The 13,263-nt window shown below is 39.9% G+C and overlaps 2 protein-coding genes across 6 annotated transcripts in view; one reads left to right on the plus strand and one right to left on the minus strand.

Moving 5' to 3' along the window:
* fbxl18 (F-box and leucine-rich repeat protein 18) overlaps window positions 1–13,263 on the minus strand; it is a 41,565-nt gene that overhangs the window by 19,128 nt on the left and 9,174 nt on the right. The gene's annotated exons all lie outside the window — the stretch shown is intronic.
* LOC311035120 (uncharacterized protein) overlaps window positions 1–13,263 on the plus strand; it is a 47,088-nt gene that overhangs the window by 3,541 nt on the left and 30,284 nt on the right. For all 5 annotated transcript variants that reach the window (XM_084043200.1, XM_084043198.1, XM_084043201.1 and 2 more), the window contains 2 exons: window positions 9,278–9,382; window positions 10,606–10,692. In XM_084043200.1, coding sequence (XP_083899326.1) covers window positions 9,278–9,382; window positions 10,606–10,692 — 192 coding nt within the window. The remainder of the gene's footprint in view (window positions 1–9,277; window positions 9,383–10,605; window positions 10,693–13,263) is intronic.

The following is a 13,263-nucleotide window of genomic DNA, read 5'->3' on the forward strand; positions in this document are numbered from 1 at the left end:
TACTGTGTGATAACCACTGAAGCCCTATATGCTTCTTGTACGATGAATAGCTAAATTAGCCGATCTACAGTACAAGCTCACAACATGTATTGTGACGCGTTGAGATATTTTTTTTAATTTTTTACAACAAGGCAGACAATGGATGAAATCAAGTTACGATGTTGTGCAACAAGTTTAAAATGTTGGACTACCTCCAAACAGGCAAGACCCCCCACAACCCTCTCCCTTCCCTATGCCCGCCACCAAGGGGGTCCCGGAAGACAATGATAATGATATGTGAACAATGGGAAACACTGACACTGGCACTGTGTCATGTCATGTTTCATCTCACATCTCACGTTTGAAATAAGAAGACAGAAGGACATGAATGAACACCACAGATAAATATGTTTTCTGACTGAACTTTCTTCCTCTTAAAGGGGAGTTTTCCCCCAGCCACCGTCCCCAAACATGCTTACTCAGGGCGTTGGGACGATAAAATTGAATTGGGTGTCTTGTCTTGTTCTCTTGTAGCTCACACCCCGGGTGAGAATCGACGTGCGTTTGAAGAACACAGTCTGCAGAAAGGCTTCGGGTGCAAATGACCACACACATCGCCATGAGTGTCAATTCAAACGGGTTGGTGAAATAGGCTACATCACATTCATTATGAAACTCTGATCAATGAAGACTCAGTGATGTCTAAAGACGTAACAAAATACTATTATTATTATTTTTATTATTAGTCTCTACCAGGCCAAAGGCGTGGCAGAGACTATGTTTTGCACCCTGTCCGTCCGTGTGTGTGTCTGTGTCTGTGTCTGTGTGTGTGTGTGTGTGTGTGTGTGTGTGTGTGTGTGTGTGTGTGTGTGTGGACAGCTAATCTCCGGCATCGTTGGCCTGATCGATGTGAAACTGTGCACACACACTCCCTGGATGCCAGAGCAGAACCTCTGCCCCAAATGTTTCACATGGGCCTGTTATAGCGCCACCAGGAGGCCGTTTTTTTCAAAACTATTACTCCTACAGATTTTTCCCAAACATACACAAATCGGTACAGTGTCTCATGAACGCAGCGTCCGATCGGCGTGAAACTTTGCACGCACATTCCCACTATGCAGAGGAAGAAATGCCACCCTTTTAACATTATCCTGTTATAGCGCCACTAGGAGGGCGATTTTTGCAAAACACATATTTTTATATTACTCCTACAGATTTTGTCCCAACATTACGCAAATCGGTACACATTATCATATATAGTCATGTGATCAAGACGGATCTGTCCGACTTTTCATATTCCATCCTGATTGCCGAATTCCGAACATTGCTGGCCCACAATAACCTACCTGACCTGGCGGAGACCTGTGCTCTGAGGAGCAAGGACTATCATTATTATTATTACCCTTATTATTATTATTATTATTATTATCATCCTTCTGATGACATCACTGGAAGGACTTTCATCTCCCATAAATAAATACAAAGTCTCAGCAAAATACACTTTTTTTTCTTATAAATTATGTATAAATTATGTGCAGATTGAACCAGCATAATTTGAAGTTGTCTGTTAATCTGTCTGTGTTTCATCTCTGTCTGTCTGTCTGTCTGTCTGTCTGTCTGTCTGTCTGTCTGTCTGTCAGCTCCAGGTTCGTTGTTTTGTGTGTAGCTCGGATCCAAACACCAGAGATCCTTACATCGACTGTGTTCGCTATGCAGATCAGGGGACGGTAAATATGTCTATGTTTCTAATGTCTGTCCTTACCAGTCTATCTCATTTGTGCATTTCACAAGAAATGTTTTAAATATAGTGCAATAGCAAATCAAAAGCTCACAATGTGCTGCGATGTGATGCATTGTGAACTTGTAGATCTGCTATTTTAGCTCTTTTTAAAATAGTAAAAAAGTGATTAAACACCCCAACTTAAACTTTTTTTATTAGCATACTTTAACATTATTATTATTACTATTATCATTATATTTGTATCTTATACTCCAAACTTAACACATAAATTATATGTGTTGTTTTCTTTCAGCGTTTTGCTGTATGGGACCAGAACTGTCTCCCACCACGACCTGGGTCACGAGTTGATATCATTATGTGATTAAACATGACCACTGAGGAGCATGTGATAAGAACTAAAGTCTCCGATTATGGGGGTCCGCGGCCAACTTCATGATTCTGCGGGTCCTTGAAATGAAAAACTTGGTGCACCACTGATATAGCAACATACTGTTAGGATTTAGAAAACATTTATAGATATGTATTTGGCCGCGGATCTCAAAATATTGTTCCAGGGACCCCCATGAAGCAAAGATTTGAGTTACAAATGTTCGCTTTAAAAAAACATATATATTCAAAGATTTGCACAAACGTTCATGATTTAAAAAAAAATAGCAGATATTCAAGCTCATAGCGCGGCACCGAGTGCCGTGCTATGAGCTTGTATATCTGCTATTTTTGAACAGCCAAAGACATCTAAAATGACACAGATGCGTTCCCAGATTGAATGGGTTAATATAACTGAAAATAGTCGATCTACAAGTTATTTTCGGTGCGCGACATGCTTCCATGGCTTCTATAGACTCCAAATGACTGAGAACACGGGGAAGCTGTCAGAACCTTCGCTAAAACATCCGGGACAACGCTCCACACGTCCCAGACTCTTCTCCCTTCTGGCTCCCAAATTATAGACAAATTAATTGTTTACTAACATTGAGACTGGATGCACAGGTGATTGTTTCATGCAATCAATTCTCAACCTGTTGTTTCGGGGTGCGCTGGTTTCAGCACACCCCAACCCCCTCTTGTGTGTTGGCTAGTGAGGCGCGTCCTATAGCGAGACCTGACAGAATGGGTTTCATTGAGCGCATACTGGTTGCGCGCATGCTGGTTCTTATCGGTGTGACGTCGTCTGTTAAGGGGTCTATAGAATGAACTCCCCATAGCAATTAGAACTGCAGACTATCACTTCCAATCTTACGCCGTAATCTTAAAACTAACCTCTTCAGACTCCACCTCAGCCCGTACTTGCACCACTTGCCTCATAGCCTCGACGACCTTGCAGGATTATGCAAAGGCTAAAATGTAACTTAGATGGCATGTTATGTAGACAGATGCCAGGTCATTGTTGAACTGGCATCCTACAGTGTGTATAGTTTCGATGTACAGGCTGATGATAGGTTCTTGGTTTACGTATGTAGTTATTATTAGATTATTGGTTTACTTATGTATTACTTTATTATTAGATTACTATTTTTAAGCATTTGACGTATTATGTGTATTATGATGTAGGGCTTTCACCAACTAGTGGACTAGTCGACCAATATAACCACTAGTCGACCTTGTTGGTACTAGTCAAATCTTTTTTGTTTTTGTTTTTTCCCCCATTGTTTTAATTCCATAGTAATGGCCCATTACTATTATCCTCCTGCCTTAATTTTGTATCAAAAGGGGGTCAAAGGTATGCTCAATAATAGCCTATTATTGGGCAATAACCCCTTTTGAGGATCCTTGGAGACGCTGCTGTGCTGCTGTGCCAGAAGCGCTTCCCTTAAAACGGCATAAAAATAAAGGCAGGAGGATAATAGTAATAGCATTAGAACAATGGCAAAAAAAGAAAAAAAAATCTATATAAATCGACTAGTCGACTACCACTGGGTCAAATTAGTCGACCAGTAAAAATTTCTAGTCGTGAAAGCCCTATTATGATGTATTATGTGTATTATGATGTATTATGATGTATTATCTTGTGTCCTTGCTTACTGTAAATCACTCTGGATTAAGAGCGTCTGCTAAATGCCTAAACTGTAAACTGTAAACATTCATGTAATTATTGTGACTGGGTTTTTATGATTGGATTGTATAGCACTGCATTTTTATATTTCTAAGTAAGCCGTTAATACATATTTGTGCTGACACTGAAATATTGTGCCGTGCCAAACTTAATAAAACTCCTTGCGTTTGGGGAAACAAAGCGCTCGTCTCAAACCTCATTGGCGAACTTACATTGTTGGGGAGCCCGATTTAAAGAGGTCATATACGTTATTTCATTTCCTTGGTTAACCATCGCCAAGGTGGCGTAGTGTTACATTTGAACATTTAGAGCCAAATCCTTTATTACATTCATAATAATAATAACACTTGTTATTATTATTATTAATATTATGGTGGTGGTGCGCACAGCTGACATGTTAACAACATAATATGCAGTGGTGCAAAATAATCAAGTAAAGTACAGAATAAGTATAATACAAGAATATTAATTAAAACGGCAAAAAAAAAGGCAACTGGGAAAACTATTATGAATGGGTGGGTTTTGAGGGTGGTTTTGAAGGAACGGAGGGAGGGGGAGTGTATTGTATTTAGATTTAGTCATATTTTAGTCATCTGAAATGTTTTAGTTTTAAGGGACGTTCACACTGAGCACTATAACTATAGGCTATAACTATAAAAAATATTTGTTTTAAATCCTTCTAAGTCAAGTGGATGGCAGAGTTCACACCAACTATAACAAATACAATGGTGAACAATATAGTTACAGTGCTCAGTGCTCAGTGTGAACGGCCCTTTACTCTAGTTTTAGTTGACTAAATATCAGAAGAAAGTGTATTTTGGCGTGCCATGATGACGTCGTAATGCCTGATTTACAGTAGGCCTACTTAGCAACATGTCGAAAATAGCCGATCTACAAACTCTTATATCCACAGATTTTAGTCAACTAAATCTACAGTCTATTTAGTGTACTAAAGTGTATTTTGACAGGCCATGATGGCGTCGTAATGCCTGATTTATACAGTATACGTGGCTGCATGCGGATAGTAGCCAATCTACAAGCTCACAACAAATGGCAGAGCGATGGGTTGTGGGCTTCTAGACTGGCTACTTTCAGAACATGACACCCACGCGCAACCAAGCATAAAATTAGAAAAAGTGCTCCTCGGACACAGGTCTCCGCCAGGTCAGGTACGTTATTGTGGCCTCCTGGTGGCGCTATAATAGGCCAATGTGAAAAGGGTGCCATTTATTCTTAGGTCGTTCACGGCAATCGGACACTGCATACATGATTTGAGGCATTTTGTTGCAAAAACTGTGTTTTGCTAAATTAGACCTGCTGGTGGCGCTATAACAGGCCAATGTGAAAAAGGGTGGCATTTCTTCCTTGGCCTAGTGGGAATGTGTTTGTTAAATTTCACGGAAATCGCAAGCTGCGTTCATGATTTGAGGCATTTTGTTCAAAACGGACCAATCTTGCAAATTTTGGAAGCGAACCTTAACCAATGAGGATCGAATATGGAGAATCGGACAGATCCGTGTTGATCACATGACTATAGAGATACTGTGTACCGATTTGCATGACGTTTGGATAAAATCTGTAGGAGTAATGTAAAAACAAAAATGGTTTTGCACAAATCGGCCTCCAGGTCGCGCAATAACAGGCCCATGTGAAATATTTGAGGCAGAGGTTCTGAATTGGCATCCAGGGAGTGTGTGTGCACAGTTTCGCAGCGACCGGGCCAACGGTGCAAGAGATTAGCTGCTAAAACACGGACAGGACATACGGACACACACACGGACGGACGGAGGGTAGAACATACTCTCTCGCCAGGCCGAAAGACAATAACTTGTCTTAGTTCTACTGGATCTCTTCTCCACAAGTCCCTCACTAGCATTTTTGTGTAGTTTTTATTTGTTGACTGAAATTGTTAACATAGGGACTTGGTGTACGTGGCATATTTACTGGCCAATACTTATTTTCCTGGCATCAAACATGTTTTACACACACACTCTGTGTGTGTGTGTGTGTGTGTGTGTGTGTGTGTGTGTGTGTGTGTGTGTGTGTGTGTGTGTGTGTGTGTGTGTGTGTGTGTGTGTGTGTGTGTGTGTGTGTGTGTGTGTGTGTGTGATGGGAGTGGTCTCAGCCTGTCTCAGATATAAGTAAGGGGAGCTCCCAGGAAAAACAATCTTGTGAACCACTGCTCTATAGACCGAGCTTTGACCAACTAGACATCACTATATTCTCCTCTGAAGCAAATGGTAATCATGGTTTTGAATGTTTTATTTGTTTTTATTTGTCAATTGTGTTTTAATCAGTTTTTAAAGCTAATGTGCCTGTTTCATTTTACATTTTGTGAAAAAGGCTTAGTTTTAGTTACGTTTTTTAATTAGATTTAGTGTTGGTTTTAGTTTGATTGTAATATGGGGCATTCAGGGGTGGGATTTAAGAAATATCGCGAAAATAGCAGATCTACAAGCTTAAAGCTTGGTTAAAACAAAAAGTTTTTTTGTTAAAAGGTTAATATTCTGATATAAAGCATAATAGAGCAGTTAACAGGGGTCTATCGGTCTCTCCACATCTTTAATGAACAGAAAACACATTTTCAGGTACAGTAGGTGACAAACAGGACAGAGTACCCATTTATCGGCTTAATTTTTCCTGTTCCAATTGTGTCTGCTCATTTCTTTGTGTCATCACTTCCAATTACACTTGTTTAATCTGTATCCTGACTGAGTTCAGTTCATCTCAAACATATGTTGTGCCAGGGACCTCCTCCAGAAGCAAAGATTTGAGTTAAAAATGTTTGCTTTGAAAAAAAGGGGAAAAGGCTAGATTGACACATTTAGCTGAGGTATCCTCCCCCCAAGGACCCCTACAGAATTAACCATATATTCTCCTGTTCAGGATCCATGCTGCAGAAGATGATGAGACTCACTGTGTGCTTGTTGTTCCTGAGCTGTGTGTTCTGCCTGGCGACAGGACAGACACACAACAGCTACAGCCAGATGGAACCTCGCCTGAAGAGCTTTGTTGATCTGGCTGTGAATAAAGCTAATCAACAACTTGATTATGGACATCTGAACTTCTTTGCAATTGGTGAAGTAAAACAGGTAATATCCTCCTATTATTGTATTCATTGTGTTTTGAATCATCATTTTTGCATTGTGTTTTGTTTTAATGAATGTAGCTTTACGTTATGATAGAGTAAGTGTGCTCTCTTGTGAAACACATATCAGAACTGTTCCAATGTATCTGCTGGTAACTTAAAGCAGCACTATGTAACTTTCCTCTTCTACCCCGGATTTTAACCTGGTTTCCTGCTGACAATTCTACCATTGAACTAATAGAGCCGGCCTGCTTGCTCAGGGGATAAATTGAAATAAGAACGTAAATAAGGACATCTTAGCTAAGAGAGAGATGAAGCAAGGAACCCCACTACATATTGTAAAAAAGTGTGTTGCAGATTAAACCTTTTCATAGATTTAAAAGATAGCTTTATAGACTTGTTTGACATCACTATCAACAGTGTTGTGTAAATTCATGTTTTTTTGTTTGTTTACACATCATCTTTTCTATTAATATGTTGGATGTTAACCACGTAAACCCTCAATACTTACTAAACTTTAGCTTTGCCTCTGTACATGGTCTGCTCGTTTTTCCCTCTACACCAAGCTCTTCACCTAAAATACTGTGTGATAACCACTGAAGCCCCATATGCTTCTTGTACGATGAATATCAAAATTAGCCGATCTACAAGCTCACAACATGTATTGTGACGCTTTGAGATCTTTTTTTTTTTGTAACGAGACAATGGACGAAATCAAGTTATGATGTTGTGCAACATGTTTAAAATGTTGGACTACCTCCAAACAGGCAAGACCCCCCACAACCCTCTCCCTTCCCTACGCCCGCCACCAAGGGGGTCCCGGAAGACAATGATAATGATATGTGAACAATGGGAAACACTGACATGTAAAGCACTGTGTCATGTCATGTTTCATCTCACAGTTTGAAATAAGAAGACTTAAAGGAGAATTTTGGACTAAGTTTTTCTAACCTTTTCTATGATGTTATGATCTCTTAGGATGAATGGTAGAGTAGAAAAATGTCATAACTCCTCGCTAGACGAGATTGAAATCTTAAGATTTCAATCTCGTCTAGCGAGACTAGAACGTCAGATCTCGCAAAAAAAAAGCTATTCAAATATGCAATCTAGCGCAAGGCCTATCCGCGCACGTTTTAAGCTGGGAAGGAGCTGGGAAGGAGTTATGAATTTTTTCAACTGTACCATTCATCCTAAGATATCATAACATCATAGAAAAGGTAAGAAAAATGTTATCAAAAACTCTCCTTTAAGGACATGAACACCACAGATAAATATGTTTTATATATACAAACAGTAAGAATGTGGTCTGACTAGTCTAACTCTGAGGTGAAGGCTTATCATGTGTGTGGCTGTTATTCTTGAGGTGTTAATTAATGGCTACTGGCGAAGGAATTCACACATTTCAACGACCTGCCATTCACTTCAGTGAACGTAGGCCACTGAATTGAGTACTTCATTAGTATTCAAATTGCACGTCATAGCACAGCAAAACATCTTGAATCTTCAATACAGTTTGTGTCTTCAATGCCAAGTTAATACTATTCTGTAATAGACACAGGAATGCTCGCTGTTAACACTGCTATTATATCTGATAAGCCTAAGCAGGATTTATTTATAACAATCCTTGCACTTCTATGGTAATAAAAAAAAAAGAAAATTCATCTAAGGCTAAAAGCAGCTCCGAAGTGGTTGAGTTACAGGGTGATTAACATTAGAAACAGTAGAAAATCAGTACAAAGCATATTGTAAGTGTACTCAGTGTTACTGTGAAACTGGGCCTGAGTGGGCCTGGCCGAGTTTGTGCGGGGCGGAAACGCGCACGGAGCGCGAGCACTTTTTTTACACTAATTAATTATACTGCGTGCGTGCGTGCCGTGCGTGTGGGAGGAACTAGGGGGGGGAATAGTTATAGACCACCGAAGTCTGACGTAATTTACACATCCTTGGCTTGTCTACCTGGTTCGCGGTTTTCCACCCCCATTCTGAATCCCATAGACGTCTTTAATATCGCGTCAAATAAGAACTGTGTTCCAAAAATAAACAAGTGACCCCGGCGGTTTTACTCTTATGGATATGAAGCATCAACTGACGGTGAGAAAACGATAATGTTACTTCCGCCGAATTAGTTACATTTTCGCCAGAAACAGACTGTATCAAATATAATAATAATACAGAACCTCCTCCCTGACAATATCGCCGAGACAGTTTGTTTATTTTTGGACCACAATTCTTATATGAGACGATTCTATGATGACCCAATGTTATTCTCCATAGAGAAATTACTTTACGAACCTGGGGATGAACGAGTGACGTCAGGACTTTGGTGGTCTATAGTATACCCTCCAAAAAATTCTAGAACACACCACTGAATTTGGCATTTGAATTGAATTGGGTGTCTTGTCTTGTTCTCTTGTAGCTCACACCCCGGGTGCACATTGACGTGCGTTTGAAGAACACAGTCTGTGAAAAGGCTTCGGGTGCAAATGACCACACACATCGCCCTGAGTGTCCATTCAAACGGGTTGGTGAAATAGGCTACATCACATTCATTATGAAACTCTGATCAATGAAGGCTCAGTGATGTCTAAAGACGTAACACAATACTACTATTATTATTATTGTTATTATTATTGTCTCCACCAGGCCGAAGGTGTGGCAGAGACTATGTTTTGCACCCTGTCCGTGTGTGTGTGTGTGTGTGTGTGTGTGTGTGTGTGTGTGTGTGTGTGTGTGTGTGTGTGTGTGTGTGTGTGTGTGTGTGTGTGTGTGTGTGTGTGTGTGTGTGTGTGTGTGTGTGTGTGTGTGTGTGTGTGTGTGTGTGTGTGTGTGTGTGTGTGTGTGTGTGTGTGTGACAGCTAATCTCGAGCATCGTTGTGGCAGCGGTGGCCTAGTGGTTAGAGGGGCGGCCTTGATACCGGAAGGTCCCTAGTTCGATTCCCCAATTCATCACATCAATCATGAATCACCGCTGAATAGCCCTTGAGCAAGGCTTCCATGCAGGGTCCGGCTGGAAACAAGCTTCGTGCTTAGTCCGACACCCTGGGTAAACAACAAACTTTGCTTTGCTTTGGCCCGATCAACGTGAAACTGTGCACACACACTCCCTGGATGCCAGAGCAAAACCTCTGCCCCAAATGTTTCACATGGGCCTCTTATAGCGCCACCAGGAGGCCGTTTTTCCCCCCAAAACTATTACTCCTACAGATTTTTCCCAAACATCACACAAATCGGTACACAGTGTCTCTATCGTCATTAAACCAAACCGGTCTTTCAGATTTGTTATATTCCATCCTGATTGGCTAAGATTGGCATCTAAAGTTTGTAGGAGTTGCCCGTTTTTAATGAAATGCCTCAATTCATGAACGCAGCGTCCGATTGGCGTGAATGTGCACGCACATTCCCACTATGCAGGGGAAGAAATGCCACCCTTTTAACATTATCCTGTTATAGCGCCACCAGGAGGGCGATTTTTGCAAAACACATATTTTTATATTACTCCTACAGATTTTGTCCCAACATAACGGAAATCGGTACACATTATTATTATTATTATTATCCTTCTGATGACATCACTGGAAGGACTTTCATCTCCCATAAATACATAAAATGTCTCAGCAAAATACACCTTTTTTTCTTTTAAATTATGTATAAATTATGTGCAGATTGAACCAGCATAATTTGAAGTTGTCTGTTAATATGTCTGTGTTTCATATCTGTCTGTCTGTCTGTCTGTCTGTCTGTCAGCTCCAGGTTCGTTGTTTTGTGTGTAGCCACGATCCAAACACCAGCGATCCTTACATCGACTGTGTTCGCCATGCAGATCAGAGGACGGTAAATATGTCTCTATGTTTCTAATGTCAGTCCTTACCAGTCTATCTCATTTGTGCATTTCACAAGCATTTTTTAAAATATAGTCCAATAGCATATCAAAAGCTCACAATGTGCTGCGATGTGATGTATTGTGAACTTGTAGATCTGCTATTTTAGATCTTTTTAAAATAGTAAAAAGTGATTAAACGTCCCAACTTAATTACTTACTTACTTTACTATTATTATCATTACTATTATCATTATATTTGTATCTTATAGTCCAAACTTAACACATAAATTAAATGTGTTGTTTTCTTTCAGCGTTTTGCTGTCTGGGACCGGCACTGTATGCCACCACCACCTGGGTCACTCCAGAAAATGAACTAACTAATGTCTCTGAATATGAATTAATTCATGATTAAGATGGATATGCCATTGAAAATATTTCATACGTCTGAAAATGAATACATCTGTTGAAGCTAAAGATCAAAAATAAAGGTGAACTGCCTGAATGCTTTGTAATATGAAATTATCTTCAATCTTTATTAAAGGTAGGGTAAGTGTTATCTTTTTGTAAAATTCTGATAGTACTCATTAAAGGTAGAGGTTTGTGTTGTGTAGTTAACCTTGCCATGATGTAACTCCGAAGGTGAACAAGAAATCAAAAATGATTGCTCCATCGATTAGAAATTGTTAATTCTAAATATACCCCTCAATGCCTTACATTGTACGGTGAAACAGCTCAGTGTTCTGTGCACAGGCCGGGGGGGGGGGGGGGGGGGGGCATAGATTGGTGAAGCAATAGGGAGCGGCGTTGTCTCCCAGCACTAACTAGGTTTGGATCCGCCCGTCTATGCCTTGGAAAGCCTATGGTTCCTCCAGCCTAGGATCCTGGTGATTCATGACCATAAAACGTTTGATTCTGTGATTATTATTTTTTTAAACCGCAAAACAAAGGGAATTTATTAAATATAGTATATCATACAATTAAATATCCTTTTTTTTCTTCACAGAATCAAATGTTTTATGGTCATGATTCATCAGGATCCTGGATGGCTTGATTCTAGGCTTAAATTAATTGATATAAATATCTTTGGAAATCTCTATATGGGAAAAATGAATGGAGTCTGGAACGATGGAAGCAGAAAATGGCACTGCTATGCCCTATAGAACATCACCAAATCCAGTACTGTTTGTTTTTAAATAAAAATTAATAACTTCCTGTTGATTTAGCTATTCTTATTAGGAAGAAAACTGGGCTGGATTCATGGATCCGGATCTTCAAATAGTAAAATCAACAGGAAATTTACATTTTTATTTTAAAAACAAACAGTACTGGGTTTGGTGATCTAAATTGTCAACAAACCAACAAACAATAAATGTGTGATGCAGGGTATCTGCACATTTCTAGTTACAATTTAAGGACATTTAAGGCCTTTTTAATACCAAACTGGCCAAGTTGTCAAATACGTAAGAAACAGGCAAACATTGTGAAAATAGCCAATCTACAAGCTCACAAGTGTGAGGCGTTGTGAGCTTGTAGTTCGACTGTTTTCCCAATATTTATCTGTGGAACCGAGTCAAAACTAAATGTAATGCCTACAATTCCAAGTACTTGTCAGGGTGGGGGGGGGGGGGGTCCCCAGTTCAAATATGATTATTTTGGGGGGGGGGGGGGGGGTCGAGGGGGAGGCATGCGTTAATCCGACTATGTGGCATCCGCGTGCGGTTAGGGTTAGGGTGCGGGTTTGGTTCGGGTTTAGTATTGGAAACGTCGGAGCGCTGCGCTGTCGGAGGAATGCGCTGTCGGACTAACGTACTGCACCCGGGTCGAGGCCTAGAAAGTTTGGGAACCCTTGCAGTACACTACACTCAGTCTAGAGCTGAGCCATATCTGAGTATAAATGATTGCTTATAATGATTGATATAAAATTTTAAAAGAAATTCCACAGAAAAGGAAGTTAGAATCTCAAGAAGGGGAAGTGTACCGGATTGCCTGATGGAGTCATCATTATTAGGAAATGTGGCCATGTTTGTTTTGTTTATTTGGACAGGACAATGCATATTAATGGACGTCACATGGACGTAAATACACCGGATTTAGCAAAGATGCTAATTTTCATCCGCAGTCCTCACACAAAACATGAAATCAGAAAAACAGACAGACAAACTGTGCAATACATTTACATAACATTACATAGGGAACACAGCACAAAAATAAACCTAAAACATGATCACAAATGGTTGCAGCTTTGGTTTTCAAGCAACCATCTTTTCAGATTGAATTTAAAAGATGGAAATGTAGCACAATCCCTTATGCGCAGAGGAAGGCCATTCCATGCTACACAACCTACTTAACCCACACAATATCATTGCATGTGTCTGTGTAGTCCATGGACCACTGGTTGAGAAACAGTGGGATGTATCAGAGTACTCCTGGTTAAATTTACTCCACTACAAGTAAAAGTAGCTCAGACAAAATATTACTCAAGTAAGAGTAAAGAAGGTCTTGCTTTTAAATGTACTTAAGTATTCAAGAGTAAATGCTTTTAAAAATACTTAAGTACAAATAAAAGTAAAAGTACATTTCTT

Source organism: Gymnoscopelus microlampas, assembly GCF_963454915.1.
Source record: "Gymnoscopelus microlampas genome assembly, chromosome: 2".
NCBI lineage: Eukaryota > Metazoa > Chordata > Actinopteri > Myctophiformes > Myctophidae > Gymnoscopelus > Gymnoscopelus microlampas.